This window comes from Dipodomys spectabilis, unplaced genomic scaffold, assembly GCF_019054845.1.
Source record: "Dipodomys spectabilis isolate Male_0828 unplaced genomic scaffold, ASM1905484v1 ptg000157l, whole genome shotgun sequence".
Lineage (NCBI taxonomy): Eukaryota > Metazoa > Chordata > Mammalia > Rodentia > Heteromyidae > Dipodomys > Dipodomys spectabilis.
Window position 1 is genome coordinate 18,163,766 of NW_024870834.1, and position 21,795 is coordinate 18,185,560.

At 49.2% G+C, this 21,795-nt stretch overlaps 1 protein-coding gene across 4 annotated transcripts in view; it reads right to left on the reverse strand.

Annotated features, from left to right (window-relative positions):
• Positions 1–21,795, reverse strand: part of Esrrb (estrogen related receptor beta) — a 171,377-nt gene that overhangs the window by 92,166 nt on the left and 57,416 nt on the right. Inside the window, exon 1 of one of the 4 annotated variants that reach the window (XM_042692827.1) lies at positions 18,094–18,408. The exons of 1 other annotated variant lie outside the window; for it this stretch is intronic. In XM_042692827.1, the coding sequence (XP_042548761.1) occupies positions 18,094–18,143 (50 nt within the window). In that variant the 5' untranslated portion in view covers positions 18,144–18,408. Of the gene's footprint in view, positions 1–18,093; positions 18,409–21,795 lie in introns of those variants that run through there. 2 more of the 4 variants (XM_042692830.1, XM_042692829.1) reach the window with 2 other exon arrangements.

Sequence of the window (21,795 nt, forward strand, 5' to 3'; positions counted from 1 at the left end):
CTGATCTTTTCATTTTCTCACATCAGAATTACTTGGGTCAGTCTATCCAGCTCTCCTCTGGCTCTCTGACTCCTGCAGTCCCCTCTCTCCACTTAGGATAGAAGAGCTACGGGGATCCTGGCATTTATCACAATCAATACCACCCAGCCCTGAGGCTCAGAGTTCAAGTCCTCAAGATCAGTCACAAGTCAGAGGCCTCATAGAAGCAGAGGGCACATCAACTCAGTGCCACAAAAGACAGCAAGGATGGGACAGAGTGCCAGGTTAGGGCCAAGTGGCCAGGTTCTGCACTTGAGCCTAGCACTGTCACAAAGTATTGTCCGTGTGGGGCCTCAGTCTTCCTGTCTGTGAAATGAGGGCACTGGAGCCAGTGAGCCTCCCAGGTCCTTCTTGGCCTCCCACAGTCTGCCTTCTCCCCCTGGAGGTCCTGCATACAGCCATGCAGGGTGCTCAGGGGACCCAGGACGAGTCTTTGGAAAAGAAGGCCCAGCAAGAGCACCACCAGGAGCATCTCACATAGCACCCCCTCACGGCGGGCAGCGGTTAGGATGGTTGTCATTAGCAGCAGGAAAAAGATTGGTGAAACTGGCCTAGAACCTGAGACAGAAGCTCAGGGCTGCAAAGGAATTGGGATGGGAAAAAGCCCAGAATGGCAGAGGAACTGGCTTAACCTGGAGGGGCCAGGCCTACCCAGCATGGACGTAGTCTCCTACAATCTAGGGGACCTGTCTCCTGCTACCAAGAGTCCTGATTATTTTTCTGGGACTGCTCTGATCTTGTGTCAAGCAATGCATTAAAACATAACATTAAGGAAAAAAAAATACATTGACAAGCCAGGTGCCGGTGGCGCATGCCTGTAATCCCACCTATTTAGGAGGCTGGGATCTGAGAGTTGCAATTCAAAACTGGCCCAGGTAGACAAAATCCAAAAGATTCTTATCTTCAACTAACTAACAATAAAAGTCAGAAGGGTTATCTGTGGCCGGGGCACCAGTGGCTCACACCTATAATCTTAGCTACTCAGGAGGCTGAGATCCAAGGATCCCAGTTTGAGGCCAGCCTGGGCAGAAAGGAACCCTTGAGACTCTTATCTCCAATTAACCACTCAAAAACCAAAAGTGGCGCTGTGGCTCAAAGTGCTGGAGCACTAGCCTTGAGCAGAAATGCTCAGGGACAGAGTCCAGGTTCCAAGATCAAGCCGCACAACTGACACTCCCCCCCTCCCCCCCAAGAAAAAAGCCCCAGTACAAGCACCAAAAAAAAAAAAAAAATAGAGATGAAAGAGACAAACAGTACTGTGAGCTGGGTGCTAGTGGCTCACGTCTGTAATCCTAGTTGCTCAGGAGGCTGAGATCTGAAGATCACAGTTCAAAGCCTGGGCAGGAAAGTCCGTAAGACTCTGATCTCCAATAAGCCACTAGAAAACCAGAAGTGGTGCTGTGGCTCAACTGGTAGAGAGCTCACCTTGAGCTGAAGAGCTCAAGGACAGTGCTCAGGCCCAGAGTTTAAGCCCTACAACCGACAAAAACCAAAAAATAAATAAAAAAGAAAACTTCAGAAAGAATGGACAGGGAGCTGCTCCCAGGCAAGGAACCAGACCATTGCTCCACAGTCCCATCTATGCCTCTGTCTCCTCCCTCTCCTCCCTGCCAGGTGAATCTTACTGTGCATCAGCAAACCTAGGTTCCGACCTTCCATATCCCTTCCTCAGCCAGGTTCTTGGGCAGTGAGCAGCCTGAACAACTGAGCAGGTCAGCCCTGACACAAACCTTCTCAAGAGGAATTCAGATTTTCACTTCCTACTTCTTGAAGCATCTCCTGATCTGATCCTGGCTGATAGATTCACAGCAGGTCCTGCGGAGCCCAGAGCCAAAGGAAGACTTTCATGAGGTGTGAGGAGGAAGCATTTAATGCTCAGGCTATCTCTCTCTTAGCATGGTCGCTTCCAAGGGCATTTGTCTATAGACCAGGAGTTTAAAATACAAAAGCAGACCCTGCCCAGGAGATGGCCCTTCTGTCCTCACAGCTGAGCAGTTACAGCCATTACCAGGTGTCCCTGGGCTCCTGGCTCCCGTGCCACTGGGAATGTGGGGAGGCCAAGGCCTGGGTGGGGTTGCATGTGGGTCACTGAGCAGTAACTCCTGGTGCCTGAGGTCTGAATGGGACAATGTCACGCTCCAAGGTCAATGCTGGCTGGGACTTAGGGAAGTCATCAAAAAGAAGGCAGCGTGGGCCCTGGTCCACTGGCCCTCTCCTCCACCCTGGCGGCTGCAGGTCCCATTTCCTCAACTCTCCATTCTCCTATGGCATCACAAGAAACTGTAGCCCACCCCAGCAAAGCTGTTCAGAGCGCATGCTCAGACTGGAGGAATATCCTCTCTACCCTGGTACAAGAGAGGGTCCTTGCCTTCATGGGCATCACCACCGGCCCGGTGCCAGCTTGCACCCCGAAGCAGCCTTCTAGTGGACCTCCCTTCACACTTGATCTTGGCCGATCTGCCCCATTTCTCGCCTAGTGTCCCCTCTGTCTGCCTCACCTGACACTCTAGGTTGGTGTGGTGTGACCACAGGCCTTCACATTTGGGCGTGACCCTCTTGTGGCCCTAAGGTTTAAGCATACCACTCCATCAGGCCTTTCCCCTCGGAAGACCAGTGTTTAATGCTCTTGGCTACTCAAGTCCAAAGCCATGGGCAGGAGAGCAGCAAAGACAAGAAATTAGACCTGAGCCGGACACCTGTAATCCTAGCTACTCAGGAGGCTGAGATTTGAGGATTATGTTTCAAAGCTAGCCCGGGCAGGAAAGACTGTGAGACTCCTTTCTCCAATTAACCATCAGAAAATCATGGCGCTGTAGCTCACGTGGTAGAGCGCTAGCCTTGAGCTGAAAGAGCTCAGGGATAGTGCCCAAGCCCAGGGTTCAAGCCCCACAACTGACAAAAAACAAAAAACAAAACAAACAAAGAAGAACAACAACAACAAAAAAAACCCACCTTGCTTTTCTCTCTTGGGAAGGCCTCTATTCCGGTAGCTAATACTAAAATGAGTGCTCACTGTGAACCAGCCTCTGCTTTAAGCTCTAACAACCCAGCATGGGTTATTGTTGACAAGCAATCCGAGGCACAGCGTGGTCACGTCATAAACCAGCGCCCACAGCGGGACTTGAGGGAGCTGTGGACTGGTGGTCCACACACAGTTGATGTCTCACAATTGACCGAGAGGAAAGGACTGATGATATGCCACACTGGTCAGTTTTCACGGGAGTACAAATACTCCCATTGTGTCCACTCTGAATACACAGTTGGGACCACAGAGGGAATACACAGTGGGCCCCAGCTGCCTATCACATAGGAGTTTTCATTTGACAGGTAACCAAGACCTAAGTTTTCTATAAACATGTAAAGTAAAATGTATAAAGTGTCAGAGTCAGATGCCAGTGGCTCAAGCCTATAATCCTAGCTATTCAGGAGGTTGAGATCTGAGGTTCAAAGCCAGTCTGGGCAGACAAATCTGTAAGACTCTTATCTCCATCTCCAATTAACCAACAAAAAGCTAGAAGTGGAGTTGTGGCTCAAGTGGCTGAGCATCAGCTTTGAGCAAAAAAACTAAGGGAGAGCTCAAGCCCTGAGTTCAAGCCCCAGTACTCTTATAGACATACATGTACATATCAGGCAATGATGTTTTATATATTTATGATGTATGTGTGTGTGTGTGTGTATGTATGCGCCAGTCTTGGGACTCGAACTCAGGTCCTGAGCGCTGTCTCTCAGCTTTTCTGCTCAAGGCTAGCACTCTTCTACTTGAGCCACAGCTGTAACTTCCAGCTTTTTGTTTTGTTTTGTTTTTGGAAGTATTGTTTTATGACTGCCACCAGGAGTGGGCTGCGCAGTGTGGCAGGTGTATTAGGATCGTGGTAAACGTGGGTTGGGAGAAGGAGATACAACTGAGTGGCTAGAGCGGAAGAGGAAGGTTTAAGGCCAGGCCCACAGATGCTCAGATACACTGCTGAGGTTGGGAGCGGAGGAAGCTGTCACGGCAAGCTATGACTAAGCCACCAATAAGATTAAGACATTCTTGGAAATCTAGCTGACCATTGGAGTTGAGGTCCAGCTTCTTCATCATGCAGTCGAGGACGCCAGGGTCCTTCTGGTTCTTTGTGAAGGAAGCCAGTTCGAATTCATGAACCTTAGGAACTCTGTCTTGGACAGAGTCGAGTTGTTCCCATCCCTTCCAGCATACTTCTGGAAAACAGCAATCTCAGTCTCTGTAGGTTGAGACATTTTTTTTCCAAGCTGGAGTAGAGCTGGGGCCCGGAAGGCTGCGGTGGCGGCTGGGAGCAGCGGTGTCCAGCTTTTTTTAGTAGTAGATATGAGTAACGAGATGAGTAGAGATATGAGTCTCATGGACTTTCCTGCCCAGGCTGGATTTGAACTGTGATCCTCAGATCTCAGCCTCCTGAGCAGCTAGGATTATAGGCATGAGCAACTAGTGACGGACTTTGATCTCTGTTATTTATTTATCCTTATGGGGTGTGAACTCAGGATCTGGCCTTGTCCCTGAGCTCTTTTGCTTAAGGCTAGTGCTCTACCTCAGTTCCACTTCTGGTTTTTTGGTGGTTAATTGGAGATAAGAGTCTTATGGACTTTCTGCCCAACCTACCTGGCTTTGAACCTTGATCCTCAGATTTCAGCCTCCTAAGTAACTAGGATTACAGGTGTGAGCCACTAGTGTTGGACTATGGTCTTTTTTTTAAAAAAATTACAGTATATTTAAGTAAAAGTTTATAAACATTTCATTTTCAATAATGATTATGATTACCAATCTGCTTACAACAGCCCTAAAATTGAATAACTGGCTGTTCTTATCAGCTTGAGCTGTTTGCAATACAACCCTGAGGCCATGAGTAAGATAGCTGAAGCCAAGCTTTTCTCCCAACCACACCATTGCTGTCTCCTGGAAGGGCTTGGTGGTCCTGGCCAGACACAGTAACCCTGTCCACAGTGACCCTGTTCCACTGCAAGCAATTCTCCACAGTTACTTTCTCCACAATCCTCTTCCTCTTGTTTTCCACCCATTTCCAATTTCCCTGGCATGTCTCAACCAGCATTTATTAAGCACTTACTATGTGCCAGAACTGCAACTCAGGGCCAGAGAGCAGCTGCAAAGAGAGATTAATCCTGCCCTTGGAGGATGATTTGGGGAAGGTCCAAAGTTCCGTCTATAGGCTTCCTTGGTGCCAGTAAGGACAGAGGTTGGAGCCTGATTGGCTATGCCAATTTCCCCCCCTTTTCTCTCCCTCCCCCCTTCCCTTCCTCCTTCCCTTCCTTCCTCCCTCCCTCGCTCCCTCCCTTCCTCCCTCCCTCCCTTCCTTCCTTCCTTCCCTCCCTCCCTTCCTTCTCTCCCTTCCTACTTCCCTCTCACTCCCTCCTTCTTTTCCTCCCTTCCTCCTTCTTTTCTTCCTCTCCCTCCCTTTTTGTTTGCCCATACAGGTCCCCACGCTCTTGATTTCCACTCAAGGTTGGTGCTCTAACTTTCCTTGAGCCACACTTCCACTTCCAGCTTTTTGCTGGTTGACTAGGGATAAGGGATGCTCAGAGCTGTCTGCTTGGTGGGCTTCAAACCACAATCCTCAGATCTTGGCCTCCTGACTAGCTAGGATGACAGACATGAGCCACCTGTGCCTGGCACTTTCTTTTTTGACCAAGATAGGAGACCCAAATTTTCTCTTCCATCGCTACCGTAAACCTTACCCGTGTGCTAGTTCCACCCAACTCCAAAAGGGTGCTCTAAGGGTAGGGGCAGAAATCTGAAGTTTTAGGTGCACTGAGAACTAAAACATGTTGATAAAGAACATAGGCATGCAGCTGGCCAGCATTTGTGCACATCTTAGCTTTGTCAGCTGTGTAACTTTGGGCACGTAACTTAACATCCCTATGCCTCAGTTTGCTTCTTAGGGATGCTATGAAGAAGTCATGAGTTAATATGTAAAGCATTTCTAGGACAGTCCCTGGCACATAGTAAGTACACAGTAAACATCAACCACAGAAACTTACTATTATTTTCCATCACATATCTTTGGCCCTACACTTCATTATTGTTAGAGAAAAGAATCTGGACCCTGTCCTCATGCTCTGAGAAAATGGTGTGGGATGGGTTGTTTCTTCCCTCCTTCCTTCCTTTCTTTCTTTCTTTCTTTTTTTGGTCAGTCATGGGGCCTGAACTCTGGGCCTGGGTGCTGTCTCTCAGCTCTTCAGCTCAAGGCTAGTGCCCTACCACTTGAGCCACAGTGCCACTTCTGGCTTTTTTCTGCTTGTGTGGTGCTGAGGAATTGAACTCAGGGCCTCATGCATGTGAGGCAAGCACTCTACCACTGAGCCACCTTCCCAGCCCCTAGGTTGTTTCTTATTTGTTTGTTTCTGGTAGTGCAGGCCACCCAAACCCCAGTCTAGACAAGTGCTCTAGCCCTGAGCTGCATGGCCAGGTCAGAGGTCAGTTTGCCTCTGCATATTCAGCAGCTGTGCATCGGAGCAGGGAGCATTCCTCAGGATGAGTGAGTCCTGAACACCTTCCAGCTTGTCTGGAGGTCAGGCAAGCGGTGTGTATGCGCATGAAATTGTGTGTGGGGGAGACAGACATTCTAGATGCAGAAGCAGCTGCTGTGATGAAGAACCTGTAGCTGCTTTCTGAAACCAGAGTGCCAAGCCAGCTCCCCCAGGGTCCCCTCTTTCCCTGCCTTCCACAAGGATGCCCCTGCTGGACCCAGGACTCCCCAGACTCCCCAAGAAACCAGGGGAAGACCCAGTTACTGGGCTGGTACGCATGTGATGCAGTGCCACCCAGGGCCTGTAGGGGGCTCTAGAACCCTTCCATTTCCCTACCCTGTTTGTGAGGGCATGAGGAGTAAAACAATGGTTGTATTCACCAGGCTGCAGGCTGGCACTCTGGGAGGTGAGTGAGGGCAGCCGGGCTTCACTGGTACCCTGCTGGCAACCCTAGTTGGTCCACAGTCCCAGCTGGCTGTGTTTCAGGTTTGATCACTGGTTCTCTCTACTTTAACAGCTGACCCTGGTGTGGACAGGGGTTACATAGAGAAGCCACGACCCCACCCCCACCCCCCCATAGCCCAGCAGGCAGCAGCTTCCAGGGCTGGGCACCTGGGGTCCCTCAGCCTGCCGCCTCTCCAGCCTACCTGCCAGGGAAACACTAGGCGGAGAGGGGTCTCTCAAAAGATGCGACCTTAAGACTAAATTCAGCAGCCCCGGGTGCCTTGGCAGATCCCATCGTGCAGATTTATTTGCCTAATTACAACTCTGCCACAACACCTGGAGGACAGAAGCTATGTACCCACTAACTTCTAAGGGCATGTCCAGCCTAACCATCTAATAGCAACGAAAAGTTAAAGGCAGTCATTTAAAAGAAAGAACTCAGGGGGAAAAAATCCCCAACAGCACATATAATCGTTGTTCCTGTTTTAAAAGCAGGGGGAAAAAATAAGGGAGGGCTGAAAATGTGGCTTAGTGGTAGAGTGCTTGCCTAGCATTCATGAAGCCCTAGGATCAATTCCTCAGTACCACATAAATAGAAAAAGCCAGGAGTGGAGCTGTGGAGCTGCAAAAGCAGCTCAGGAACAGTGCCCAGGCCCAGAGTTCAAGGTCCAGGATTGGCAAAAAAAAAGGCGGGGGGAGCGGGGGGGGGGGGGTCAGTGGGAATGAGTTTCTTAGACAAATTTAGGGAATAGGGAAATATGGCATGGGATTTATTTAATACTAAAAAATTTATTTGCTGTTTAACTAAATTTAAATTTAACTTGGTATTTCATATTTTAATCAGACAACCCTACCCAAGAGGCTGAAAATATAGGAATTCATTCAGAGGAAATTTCCTTATTCATCATCTGCACCCCAAATCATAATTCCTTGCTAATCTCTCATATTACGTATAGAAAATCCAAACCACATGATTGCATTAAACACAGTAATCAGTTCAGGCACCATTGCTGGGGACAACCAGTATCACAAACCTTACTAGAGCAATAAAAAGTAACTTGCCAAAGATAATAACAGGAAAAAAAGCAATATTGACATTTAATGCATACCTACTATGCACTTGACACTTTGGTAATTACCCAGTGTAATTTTCCAACCAAACCTGGGTTTTCGGGGGAGGTTTTGGGGGAAAAAGAAAAAGAAAAGACTTGTTTCTGTATAAATCTACAAATCTAATTTCTGTAGTTCTTATAAAGGCATGTACATTTCTACTCAGTTAACTTCCTGGGAGAGAAGAGAGAGAAACTAGAAGGGGCTCCAGACTGCCGATAAATAGGTTTCTTCCAAATGCAATGCCAGGTCTCTTGTTAATTGGTTACATGCCACTTACCCAGGAAGCCGTCTTAATTTCAAAAGACTACCACTAGCTTGCAATATGGGGTTGTGGCAGAGAAGGAGGGGGTAAAGGCATAGCTGTCATCAGCAAGTTGGCCCTACAACTGAGGAAGATGTGTAAGAAAGACCTGGGAAGAATAAACAGCTCCTTTGCTGTGAATAAAAGCATACTCGGGCCATCCCTGAACACTCGCTGACAATGACACAGATTCTGAATGTTCTCTGTAAGAAAAAACACCCTTTCTCCTAATCCTTCTTAAACTCAACAAGACTGATTGGTTTTTATTATTCATGAATTAATTTTTTACTCACGGTCCAACAAGGGAATTGCAGCTATAAAATTTCTCACCGATTGAGGAGAGGAGAAAAAGAAAAAAAAAAAAAAAAAGCTGCTCTTGGCTAGAGCCGCACGGCCAAACTCTTGTGTTCCTTAAGGTGGCATGTTTGGTTTGCTAAATCAGTTAATAAGCAATTAATAATCCAACACCTTGGAGTTTTATTTTACCTAAGGGAGAAAAATAAAATGGAGGAGGAACCCAAGGAAGAATATTGAGGTATTTAAAAAAGGTGCAGATAGCTAGGGACCCTGGTATGGTGGATGGAACAGAGTTACCTCCTCTTTCCCAGGTGTGTGTATACACACATGCGCATGGACACATACACACATACACACACACACACACACACATACACACCCACACCCACACACATGAGAGACGAAATAACAGAGGCAATGCTAAATTCAAAAGTAACCCACAGATGAACACAGTCTGCAGATGAGCAGAGGTTAGATCTGGGAGTCACCATGAAGGCTGCAAGAGGGTGATAGGGACCCAGCGGGGCTCAGGTCCCCATGACCTCCAGCCTCTGGAGAATAGAGCAGGAACAGAGTTCTCATGGGTTCCAAAAGGCCAAGACAGTGACTGACTCCACACAATTCTTTCCCAAATGTCCCTACACACCAAGTGATAACCTTGTGTCCTCTGTGTGTCTTTGGTCTACAAAACTCTCCTGAGAACACAGCCGGCTGGGGATGTGAGAGGCAGAGCGTCGCGCAGCCACTGGTGGTAGAGGGGTCACACTTGACAGGCATCCTTTCCAGGAAACACTTCTCCCTTCTGAGTTCAAAGGCAAAATGCCCAGCATCACTCGGAGGCGGGTGTGTCACATTCTCTACCTGCCTCTTCATCGTCACACATCCGCCAGCTTTTGCTCTTGGATGACTTCAGACATGCGAACCCAAAGCCTTTATGTGTTACATTTGCATAACAAATATTTATGATTCGGGATACAAGTCATGGCTACCCTCACCCAGTTTCTATGAGAAAACAGACTGTAAGAATCTCTTTGCAATTCTTGAAAAGGAAGGGGAGAAGCTATGACGGGTGTCGTAATTATGATCATCTCATTATTGCTGTGATTGCTGAAAAAAAAAATCAGTATCCTTTCTACTAAACAGACAAGCTTCTTAGCTTGACTGTTGAGGTAGACAATGTCAACACACCCAAGAGACAAATGACAAAGCATAAAGCTTTGTCATAAATAAATGCTGTACTCTGCATGCTGAAGGGCTGATTCACCATCAGACGGGAGATTTTTCTGCTGATCAATGAGGAAGAACGAAATCAAAAGCATATACTAGATTACTCCCAGCCACCAAGTTCCCAAACTAGGGCTCCCAGACCCAGGCAGAGAGACGGGACAAGATTAAAAAATTGGTTTTGGACTGAGTTTAGTTCTTCTGATACCTCTACTCTCACTCTGTTACCTGGTACCCCAGGTAAGAGATACAGCCAGCCTGGAATTCCCTATAAACAGATTGGTTACACTTTTTATTCTTTTCATCCACAACATAGTGGATAGTGGATAAGGAAATTGGTGAGTGGATCAGAACTAGACGCCAATGACAGTCATTCTGTGTGGGGATTTCACCTGCCTCGCGCTCAGAACCTCTGATCAACACAGACACGCTCATGCACACACGTACACGCACTCATACACAGACTCACACTTCAATGCGCCTTCCTCCCAAATATAAAATTGAGAGAGGTTACCAAGAAAAGAACAAGCAACAGCAAAATTCAAATGTAAATAGAAAGGGGAAAAATAGATGAAGACAAAGGAAAAGGCAAAATAGTAAAGCATAAGAGAAATTTTATCTAAAACATCAGCCATCTAGTTCCTCCTGTTCTCAGCACTGTAATCCTTGTTCTTTGCCCCCTTCGGAAGCCGAGAGCTCTTTGAGAAGTCCAGGGATGTTCAAAACTCTTTTCAAAGTATTTTAAAGCACAACTAGGTTAAAAATATTCAAGCTAAAAATCTAAGCAAAGATCATAAAATTATTTAAATGGATTTTTAAAAAGACAAAAAAAAACGCACCTAACTTATATATCTGAGTTAATTCAAACAACAAGAAATAAAAGAGCCAAATTGAACAGTACTTTACCCTTTAGTCAAGGAAGGAGTTTCCTTCCTTGACTAAAGAGTCTGACTGGGATTGGGCTCGGCACATGCAGCCGTTTAGGAAATACGAGGTCTGGGCAGGAGGCTGACGGCAGCTGTCATTGGCAGGAGAAGACCCTGAGATAGTTTTAAATGAAAATTGATCACATTTGAAACCAGAGGATAAAAACGAAACCTTGTCAGAGTTTGTGGAACTGCTTCTTGACCCCTGGATGGAATGACATTGAAGAAGAAAATAACATTTTTCCAGAAAACCATTCCCACAAAAGCTTTGATCCTGGTCAATGCTGAATGACAATATTAAGAAGAATATTTTAGCATCTTAAGGAACAAAGGAGAGAGACTTTTTAAAAGAAAATAAAATATTTTAAAGACCAAAACATAGAGAGCTTCAAAAGTACGGTAAAATAAAGATGAAAAAAATTACATTGCCAATGTAATGTTTTCCCCCAGGAAAACTTTGTTTGATTGAGGTTTATATAGTTTTCATTTAAATTCAGATCATCCTGTTTTTATTTACTTATTTAACTAATTAATTAAGTGCCAGTACTGGGGCTTGAATTCAGTGGCTAGGCACTGTCCCTGAGCTTTTTTGGTCTAGGTTGGCATTCAACCATCAAAGCCACAGCTCCACTTGCAGCTTTTATTTAAATGGTTAACTGGAGATAAAAACTCCCATGGACTTTGCTGCCTCTGATACTTTTGAACCACAGTCCTCAGATCTCAGCCTCCTGAGTAGCGAGGGTTACAGGCATAAACCACCAGAACTAGCTCAGAGAATTCAAATTTTAAGATATGTAGCCAGTCATTCCCCCCCTACCTTATCTGATTCCTTGCTGAAAGTCCTGTGGGCAGAGCAGCCAGTAGGATTGTCCTTGATTTAAGAAAACATTGACGCTTTAAGCCATAGTCTGTGAAGGGTGGCCTCCATGGAAGGCAGAGGAGGTGGAAGAGGACTTCCACTTGGTGGATGGCTCAAGTACTCCTTCCAGCATGGCCATTTGTTATTCCAGAGAAGGGGAGGACCCTGCCCTCCCTCTCCCAGCTCTGTCCCAGTCCTACTCAGGCCAGCAAACTAAAGACAGTCTTGTTTAGAAAGTCTGAGACCCTCTGCATTGCAGGGACCACCAGCCAGGGGGGCCCCTGCCTCTGCCTCTGCCATCCCTTTCATGCTGTGGACCAATCAGTGGAAGGCAGGGCAGCCGCTCTTGGAGCCTCACTGGGCCTGACCTCAGTCCAGGCAAGGGGCACAGCGGCACAGGGTGAACGTTTACAGAGCAGAGCCCTCTGCCCACACTCACCCACCGCAACACACTAGCATGTCCCCAGCCCCCAAACTCTCAGGAAGGGGCACAGCTTTTGCTATTTGAGGGTATAGAAAGGTTCTGTACCACCTCGACATCCCCCAAAATGCCTGACGCTTTCTTAAGTCACTACTTATAAATAAAGATCCGCTTGAGATCCTTTCTGATTTTAAATCCAACCAGTATCAAAAGAAAAGGCACTTGAGAGGGCAGATCTTCCTATCTACTCAAAGAGGTTGATGCACTGCTCAATGGAGGGAAAATCACCAGGAACCTACTGTCCTCACCTCACTATTTTGGGTGTCTTTTTATGGAATGCTTGATTGAATGAAAGGTCGGGGGTGTCTCTGCTCCTGGAAACACATTGAGGCGGAGCTGGCCAGTGTCTGGCCTTCCCCACGGATCTCAGGGGCAGAATGGCCAGAAATGACCGCTCTGCAGAATCACACTCAGAGCCCAGCAGGCTCTCACCTCCAAAGGCTGGTTCTAGGAAGGCTGGAGTGATGACGAACACAAGCCACTGCCTTCCGGCCCCCGGAGCACCCGGCAGGAGCCATCTCACGTTCACTTTTGCATCCGGAGTTTTCTAGCATGACACCCAGAGGCACAGGGCTGACTGGCTCACACCCAGTCTTCCTAGAACATCCTCCAGGGTGGCTGGGACACTGGGGAGGAACTGCTCCAGCCCAGCCTTGTGTAAGGTCACATCCCAAGAGGTGCTGGTCACTAGCCCAGTGCCCTAGGGAATAAAGGACCCCAACTCTTTAGCCCCGTCCAGCTGATGACCCTCCAAGGAAGGGGTTGGGACTTAACCCAGTGCTGCCTCTGTCAGCAGAAGGTCAGTGGTCTCACCAGTGGCAGAAGGCAGGCCGGTCCTGCGGGGGTTAATCTGCCAGGTCAGCTGTTGCAGGGGTCATCGTGATGTGCAGAGAAGTTGAGCATCCAGTCCCCCATGGCTGGTGTGCTAATTACATTTGCAATTATAAACACCATAGCCTCCCCCCATACAGGGACTAGGCCAGACTCGTGGATGGGACAACCAGATGTAATCCGATTCCAGGCCACCCCACATAGCTCAGGGGACACAGGGGCCAGCTGAAGCTGATAGGCTCTTCCTGTAAGGACTGACCATGTCTATGACTATTTCCCAGTGGTGTGTTTGCTAGACTGGACTGAAATACAGCTCTATCTGGGCTTCTAGCTCATATGTGCTATATATAAAAAAAAAGTCCCCTGATTTGTCCCTTGAAATGAAGCAAGTAGCCTCAAGGGTGAACAGGCAAGATGGTTAGGTAGCCTCTGGGTTTATTGGTTTGGTTCCAGTCCACCCTCAACTTTCACCCTTTCTGGCCTCCTGGGAACTTTCTGCAGACCTGCACCCATAGTCCCCTCTGGGCCTCTGTGCCCTTTAGGGCCTGTGGTGATGGTGAAGGACACTAGAAGCTACGCATTTCAGCTGAGCCAGGGGTCCTTTCCCACTGGTAATGCTGAACACGAGTCACTAGAATCCGGAGTGGGGGTTGAGGGCCAGGAGGAGGCATGGCTGGTCTAGGCAGAGCTCTTAGTCATGCACAAGAGTACCTCACAGGTCTCTTGTCAAGAATGATGGGCAGAGAACCCTGTGATGGTCAGTAGAGGAGGGGGGACCTCAGAATGTGGGGTCAGGTTTTACTTTGAAGGGTGGATTATGGTAGAATTAGTTCTTCTCTTAAATATGGAACCACAACGAGTTTCAATTATTTCAAGGAAGCCACTTAAAGTCCTGAGGAGGCAACTTCTAGGAAGGGGAGCTGGAGATCCAACACCAAAGCATCATGCCTTAATTCTTCTGTCTGCCAAATTCTCTCTCCTTCTGCAGCTTCTCTATCCACAGCCACACCCTAATGCCCAGATGTACTGTCTCTCAATGTATCTCACAGATCTGCTACAGTAACGCAGATCTTTGCTCAAAAGAAATAAGGTATTTTACAGAGGACTGAGAAAGGAGACAAACTTGTTCAATGGCTATAGAGTCTTTAAAAAAAATCATTTGGCAAAATGTCCAATTTCAGGAGCAGGAAGGGAAGTTACAAGCCCACCCCCCACAGCGGCATTAGGGCCAGGCATTCTAGGAAGGCACAAGTGCCACGAAATCCCCATCACAGCCACCAGCCTCCAGGTGCTTTTCCTCCCAAGTATCTCTGTCCCTTTTCTCTCAGATTGAGTAGGATATTCATTGATTTCCTCACATCACATCATAGAATGAAGCCTGTTGGCAGATTGGCTTCTTTTTCTTCCTTCCTCCCTCCTTCCCTCCTTCCCTCCTTCCCTCTCTCCCTCCCCTTTCCTTCCTTCCTTCCTTCCTTCTTTCCTCCTTCATTCTTTCCTTATGTCTACTTTCCTACCTTTTTAAAAAAATAAAGGAAGATCCATCCACTCTCCTAATTAGAGGGTAAAATAGAGGATTGTTTCTAAAATGAAAGGAGTTGGGGAAAGAATCAGTTCCAATAGGAAATTTCCAGGGATGTCAGGATTTCACTGAGCCGGAAAGGGCCTTAGCCAGGCTTGGATGGAGCCCTGCAAGGCTGACCTAATGTTTTCTCCATTTACTACCCTGGGGCTGAACAAGTCCCACTGGCTCTCCCCATCCTCTTCCACAGCCCACACCTCCAGAAGCGTGGCAGCCCCTCCGTTGGAAAACCAAGACTAATGTCCTCAACTCTGATTTATTTTAAAATGTACCATTAAAAATTAATTTCCCCCTTTGTTTTTCTCTGGGTCACTGATTCTGAATTACCATGTGGCATTTTCCTACGTGTGAACCCACACATTTTACCTTCAGGACAGCTTGCTCTTTGTTTCTGTAACAACACAAAGTGGTCATCGGATGGTGGTAAGGCCACCCCCACTGAGCCCCCCTGGGTTTGTGCGGGGGGGGGGGGGGATCTCCAGCCATCCTGTCAGGGACACACTTGTACACAGGCGTTCAGGGGAGCACGCTGGCTCCCACTCTGGCTGATTATATATGTACATAAAATATTGATTAGAAAGGGTAATGGAGTCACCCACAGGATTGGCTACAGAAAAAGGAAAATAAAGGAGAAAAAGTAGGAGGAGGTGTGCGTGCGTGTGTGTGTGTGTGTGTGTGTGTGTGTGTGTGTGTGTGTGTGTTCATTTCTGACCTGGGAAAGTGAGGATAACATGGACGCATGACAAAATATTCTGTGTGGTGGTACAAGGAGGGTGGGCTGCGAGGTTCTTTATCTCTGAACTCCACTCCCTGTGCCCTTGGGTGTTTTCAGGTCCCGGGAATATCAGCTAATCTTCATGGGTAAAAGCTGACTGTGCAAGGCACACGGATCCCTTCACATACTGTTCTCTGTAAAACAGTGTTACCGTAATAAACAGGTTCATCCAGTGTCTTTCCAACCAACCAAAGCATGCATTTCCCCCCCTTTGTGACTTTATTACTGATGATCCAATGCTACCTGTCACAAAGTCCTGGGGTAGAGGTCAGAAAGATGCTTCCCATAGACACCAGCGGCTGGCCTCCCACGCTCGACCTTGGCAATGATGCTCTCCTGTGCCATGCCAAATGAAAACCATCACTGGAACCCATGTCTACCCAGGGTGACATTCATTAGTGCTTAGGGCTGTGCCTAGCAGACCTGAGAAATGGCACCTTACAGGGACCACATTTCAGCAGAGATGGCAGGTAGACTTTGGCTTTTCCTATGCCCCATGGAGTGAGTCGCTTTCCATCCCCCCCCCCCCCCACCTTTCCCCCAAAGAAAACAGTGGAGAATTCAACCTACAATCAAATGATTTCACTGTGAGCCTTTCCTTGGCATTCAGGACCTTGCGACTCACACCTCTTGTGTCTTCTCACACATTTTCACCTGAAACTCAAACCTTGGTTCCTGTCAGGTCCTGCAGTATCTGGTTGCTAACCCTCCCATCTCTCCTGGTCAACACAATCAAAGAATATACTTTCCCTTACACATTTCATATTGATTGACTATGACTTGAGCCAGGGACAAACGCACAAAGATTTCCAGCTCAACTGAAGAAGTCACCTCTGGAGAGAAGGATCCTAAATAATTTAAGCATCCAATATTTGTCTTCCTTGATAATTTTATGGGAGGAAATGCCCCACAAGCACCAAACATCCCGCAGCCTCACTTTCGCCCTCCTCTGACCCCCAAGGATCCTGTGGTGCTCCCCACTTGAGTGCTTTGTAAGGCGCTACTGCTACCCTCACCCCAACCCCCACCAGCTGGGATCAGAGTGAACCTTCAAAGAGAACGAAAAGCCACTTTCTAGGCTAATGGATTGTAATACAGGAGCCCCCCCCCCCATCCCATCTCCCAGACTAGTGCTTTCTTCCCACCCTCTGTCTAAATTCTGGACGTATCTAAAGGACTCGTGAAAATCCTAAAGCTAGAGTCCGAAAGGCCGGCATGGGAGGACACGACGGTCTGATCCACACCGTCTGATCCACACAACTCTCGCCTCTCGCACGTAGCGTTTAGGGAAATTGCCGGAGACCCGCATGGGCCACAGCGAGGGGAAAAAGTCGGTGTCTGGTAGGAGGGGGGTGGGGGGGCGGAGAAAAGACACGTCGGAAAGCCCTACAGGATCAGTTATTCCACAGATAGGGTCCCGTGGATCTTCCAAGGTGGGATAGGAAGAAGGAAGGGGTGCAAACATGAAAGGCGGAGAGGAAGACTGACTTGATCCGTTTAGTTTGCTTGCTTGGGCGGGGAGGGGAGAGAAAAGGCGGAAGTACAAAAAGTTCGGCAGGGGGAAAAAAATCTGTGAGTGAAAACATCGAATTTCCAGCTTACAATTTCTATCTTTTTTTTTTTTTTAAATTAAACCTTTTCCCAAAGACCACTCTGCGCGCAGGGTCGCGCGCACCCAGATGCTCCCTTCTCCTGCGCCACCCGGGACGCCCAGCGCGCTGGCGGCGACGCAGGCAGGCAGGCAGAGGATCTGGTAGGTATGACAAGCAGAGGGTATGGGACGAGGGTCGCAGGTGGCCGGAGAGGTCTTGGACAGGACGCGTGGCGGGGATGGGGGGAGGTGTGGAGAGACAGCTTCCCACGCGACTCACCGGGAATCGGATGTTCACTTCAAAGTCTGTGCGTGCGCTTGGGGAGGCCAACGGGGCACCGGGACCGGGGCTGGGGAGGGGCGGAGGGGGAACGGGGGGGGGGGGGAGAAGCCACCGCCCAGAGCCAACCCCCGGGGGGACAGAGAAATCGTCTCCAGGTAACTTCGCCTCGGCCCGTAGCGCCTAGCTGGCCACCTCTACTCCTGGCTTGGACCCCTGTTTCCTGCGCGTTCTGGGTGCTGGCTGCTCGGGACAGCGTGCGCGCACGCACACACTTCGCCCCGTGGGGAGGAACCCCACGAGGAGCGCAGCCCCGACCTCTGCCGTCCCCTACCCCCCCTCCTCCCGTGGGTGGTCCGTAGGATCGTCTCCCCCACCGGCGGGAGGTCACTTTGGGACCCCAGAATAGACATAAAATCAAAGCAGCCGGCTTGCTTGCTGTCCCCCGGCGGACGCGGGACAGGACACCCCGGCTGCACCTGTTCTGGGTTTTTCGCCTCCCCTTCACCCCGTTTACGGAAATAGGTGGATTTGGGGGTTGTTTTTGGCACCGCCCAGCGAGATCGGAGTGAACCGAGAAAGTGCCGCTCTCGCCTCTCCAAGTGCGGATTTATACGCGGGGGGCACGCGGGAAAAGTTAGAGGTGGTTGACTCAAACCCCGGCGGAGACTCCCAGGAAGTGTGCCGCTCCCCCCACCCCGGCCCGCACTGGGTGCCCCCCCCGTACCCCCCAAAGCTCCCCGACACTTCAAAAAATGTACAGAAGAGGAACTGCGACAGCCAGGACCGAGCCCCTCGCTGGACGCGCAGAAGGACAGGCGGACAGACAGACAGAGGAAGCAGGACACCTACTGGTTGTGGTAGCCGAGGGGGTCCGGGATGCAGAGTTCGGACACGTCCATCAGTCCCGGTTTAGCATTCCCAGTTGGAGGCGGTCGGCGGGGGAAATCACGCGGAAGACGAGTGAAGGGCACCGGCGGCGAGGTGCGGTCCGATCCGATCCGGGCTGGGGCACGGGACCGGGGAAGGTAGAAGCCGGGGCGGAGGCAGGGGCGAGGTGCGGGGGGCAGAGGAGGCCGGGAGCCGAGCGTGCGCGCACAGCTCCGGGCTCCCACTCATCCACACTCGCAGCCAGAGAGCGAGAGCGGGCAGAGGGGGATGCGACGCGCGCGGTGGAGGAGGCTGGGGCACCCGAGACTTGGAGCCCACTAACCCTACTGTAGCTTTAAGGCTGAGAGACTGATGTATGGTTTGGCTCCCATTGGCTATCTCGCAGGGGCTGGACTTAAAGTGACAGGATCAAGCTGGGGTGGGGGGAGGGGGGACCAGCCTTTCAATGGAACGTGGTGCGCTGGGCTGGCTCTTGCTGACACTCAAGGTCCCTATCTCCTGAGGAGTAGGAGGACTAGATTTAAAAGACCTAAAACTTGCCCACCTGAGAGGAGAAAAGGGCGGGGGGGGGGGGGGGGACACGGGGGTGTAAGTCTCCAAGTGGCTAGTCTGTGGTTGTGGGTAGAGGGAAAGTTATGGACTACATAATCTCCACAACATCCTACCACATTTTCACTAGCAGGCCTAGCAAAATCACCCCCTCAGCATTTTGGAATGGGTTCATTTGGTACATTTTAAATAAATCACAGTTTTCCATCCCAGCACCAAGGAGAAGCATCAAAGCCTTGTTTTGGGCTGTTGGAATTTGTGAAGGCTCAGGTGAGCACACAGGTGAGATGCAGCGACAGAGAGCAAAAGGGAAATGGATCCCCTTCCTAGCTGCTGTATCACCTGGCATACGGCTGTATCACCTGGCATACGGCTAGGTACAGGGTGTACATCCACAAAAATACCTCTAGATGTGTAAACAGAGGCCGGTTCACGCATTCAGGACACAGGGGCTGTGCATAAACCCCCATCAGCTTAGGAAAACACAGTGGTGGTTCAAACCCTCAGCGTTCCTGCCTTGCCATAGCCACTCTGAGTCACAAGGAGACACTTTCAAATGTGCACCTGAATCCCCGGCTATGATCGCACCTGCATCCCTGCCTTCCACTCGCTCCCTCCGAAGCCTGAATATTACAGGCTGCCACTGCACGGAACAGAGCTATAAGTCAAGTTCTAATCCTTCTTTTGGGGCTTTTCATCTTTTGAGATGTGCCTGCCACAGGGATAATAATCAATTTGATGATTCAAATGAGTGTGGGAGGGGAACAAGTATAGAATTATTTAAAAGAGGCAGAAAAAAGCCCTCAGGAGAGACCACCGCCTCATTCTCCTATATTCTCCAGAAGACAATGAGCAGTAGAGAGGGAAGACATAATTTCATCATCAAAATAATGTCTAAACGGTGTGTAACTGGGGGAGCACCATGCATTTGGGGAGTAAGACAGGGAACAGAGAGGGTGGTGCCAAGCTCCAGGAGGTGCTGGCTGCTTCAGGAGGGTTAGGGGGAATGGGCAGCAGCCCTGCAGGTGTTTGGCTGGAACAAATGTGCCTGTGCAGGCTGGGGGGAAGGGGGCTGAATAGAGGAAGGCATGGGAGTCTCCAGGCTGGAAGCTCACAGAGGCATCTCACCAAGAGATGGATGAAGATGTCCGCTGTGTCAGCAGACCTCCAGCAGACTCCTAACTTCTTTTTTCAAACAGAGACTTCGTTAGAGGTAGGCAGAAGGATCCATAGACACTCTCCGAGAGCCTGGCTTCTCTATGACCCCTAGCTCTTGCTGAGAAGGACTCCATGACTGTTTTCATCCTTTCTCTGCTCTGGAAATCCATTCTTGAAGCACATGCTGGGGGGCAGTAAGATGTGCGCCTACCACACACGTCTACTTTCTGCAATTAGGAAGGAGGTTCCAGTCTTTAGCCTATAGGGAATCCTCACAAGTTTCCCTGGGTCTCTGGAATCCCTCCACAACTCATGCTACTCTTCCCTTAGGGCCCAATCTTTGTACCTGCACATAGAGGCTCCCTTCCATACCGCACCACAGCCCTCTGCTATTCCCCTTGCCTTCAGGAGCTTTCTCATAATTAGCAATCATAGGTATTTTGGTGTTTGGGATGACAGGCACCCCCCCCCCCCATTCCTCCCCTCACCAGGGCTTTCCTCACTAGACTGGAAGGTCAATGAAGGGGCTGATTGTTTCATCTGAACCACCAGTACCTGCAGCCTCAGGAATGGATTGTGGATGTGCACTACCAGGCCTGGCTCACAATTTCTTTTCCTTCTTGCTATTACTATTCCTACAATTTACATATTTTCCAAGACAGAATAACTTTTGTTTCCCTGTACTGGGGATTGAATCCAGGGCTTTGCCCTTGTCAGAGAGTGCTCTGTCTCTTGAGCTGCCTTCATCAGTTTTCACAGGAGACAGCACCGAGTGGAATGAAGGGTCTCCAGAGGGTGACACCTGGACCCCTAGGCTTAAGGACACTGGACACAAAGAAGGGAGAAGAAATCTGTGGGGGCTAGCGAGCTGGGATAATGACCTCACACAGTCCTCCTCTGCATCCAAGGCTCCAGGATGGTAGTTTTGGAGGGCCTGCTTTCTAGGCATTAGCTGATAGCCCTCTGGGCAGCAAGAAGGTCCTTGAGACCCCAGAAGGCTCTGTCCCCACTGCCCTGGACCTTCCTTTCCCTTTCTGTCCCTGGCAAGATTGAGCCTCCATACTGCTCCAGGAAAGATCAGGGCAGGGAGCCAGGACGCCCTCCCCCACCCCTTCCCAAGACATAATTCAACATGGAAGCCCAAGTTTCACCTGAGACATTCCAGGCAAGTCTGGCTGGGTCCCACTGTGCACAGAACCAGCCTCTCCTTGCCGGCCCTTCAGTCAGTTCACAGAGTACAGGATTCCTTCCTAAAGCAAGGGCCAGGTTCCATGGCTCTGGCTGGAGAGACCACAGTGGGGACAATGCAGAAGACTCTGGGATCTTCTCCTCACTCATCCATGTGACCTTGCCAAGGTCATCTTTTCCCCAGAAAACAAAGGCTATGTTGGATAGAAAGTAGGTTGGCAGAGCTCTTGGCTTCTTTCAAGCTTGAAATGCATAGAGCCAATCACAATTTTATACCTTTACTGGACACCTCCAGCAATTGCTACTAGTAATCCATTCCTAGCAAAAGCTGTAAGCCATCCTTTTTATGACTTTTTGTTCTTTGGGCTACCAGGTCCAGCCCTGGAACACAGGGTTGTGAACATTGCAGAAGGTATAAGTGGACACTCACTTTGTTTACATAGGTATTTATAGCACTCCCATAACCTTATAGCTGGGAGAGGCTCTGGGAATTACAGATGGTCCTTGCCACTAATACAGTTTGACACAGATTTTTTTTCTTTTGTCTTTATGATACAAGATCTCTTTCGAAGTAGCCTAGGCTGGCCTTTGACCTTGTGATTTTCCTACCTCAGCCTCCCCAGTACTGAGATTACAGGTGTGATCTACCATGACTGACTTAATATGATTTTTCGTCTTTACAGTGGTACAAAAGCCACATGAATTCAGAAGAAACTGACCCTCGATCTTTTTATTGGCTTATACGAGTTATATATGGGGGGGGAGGGG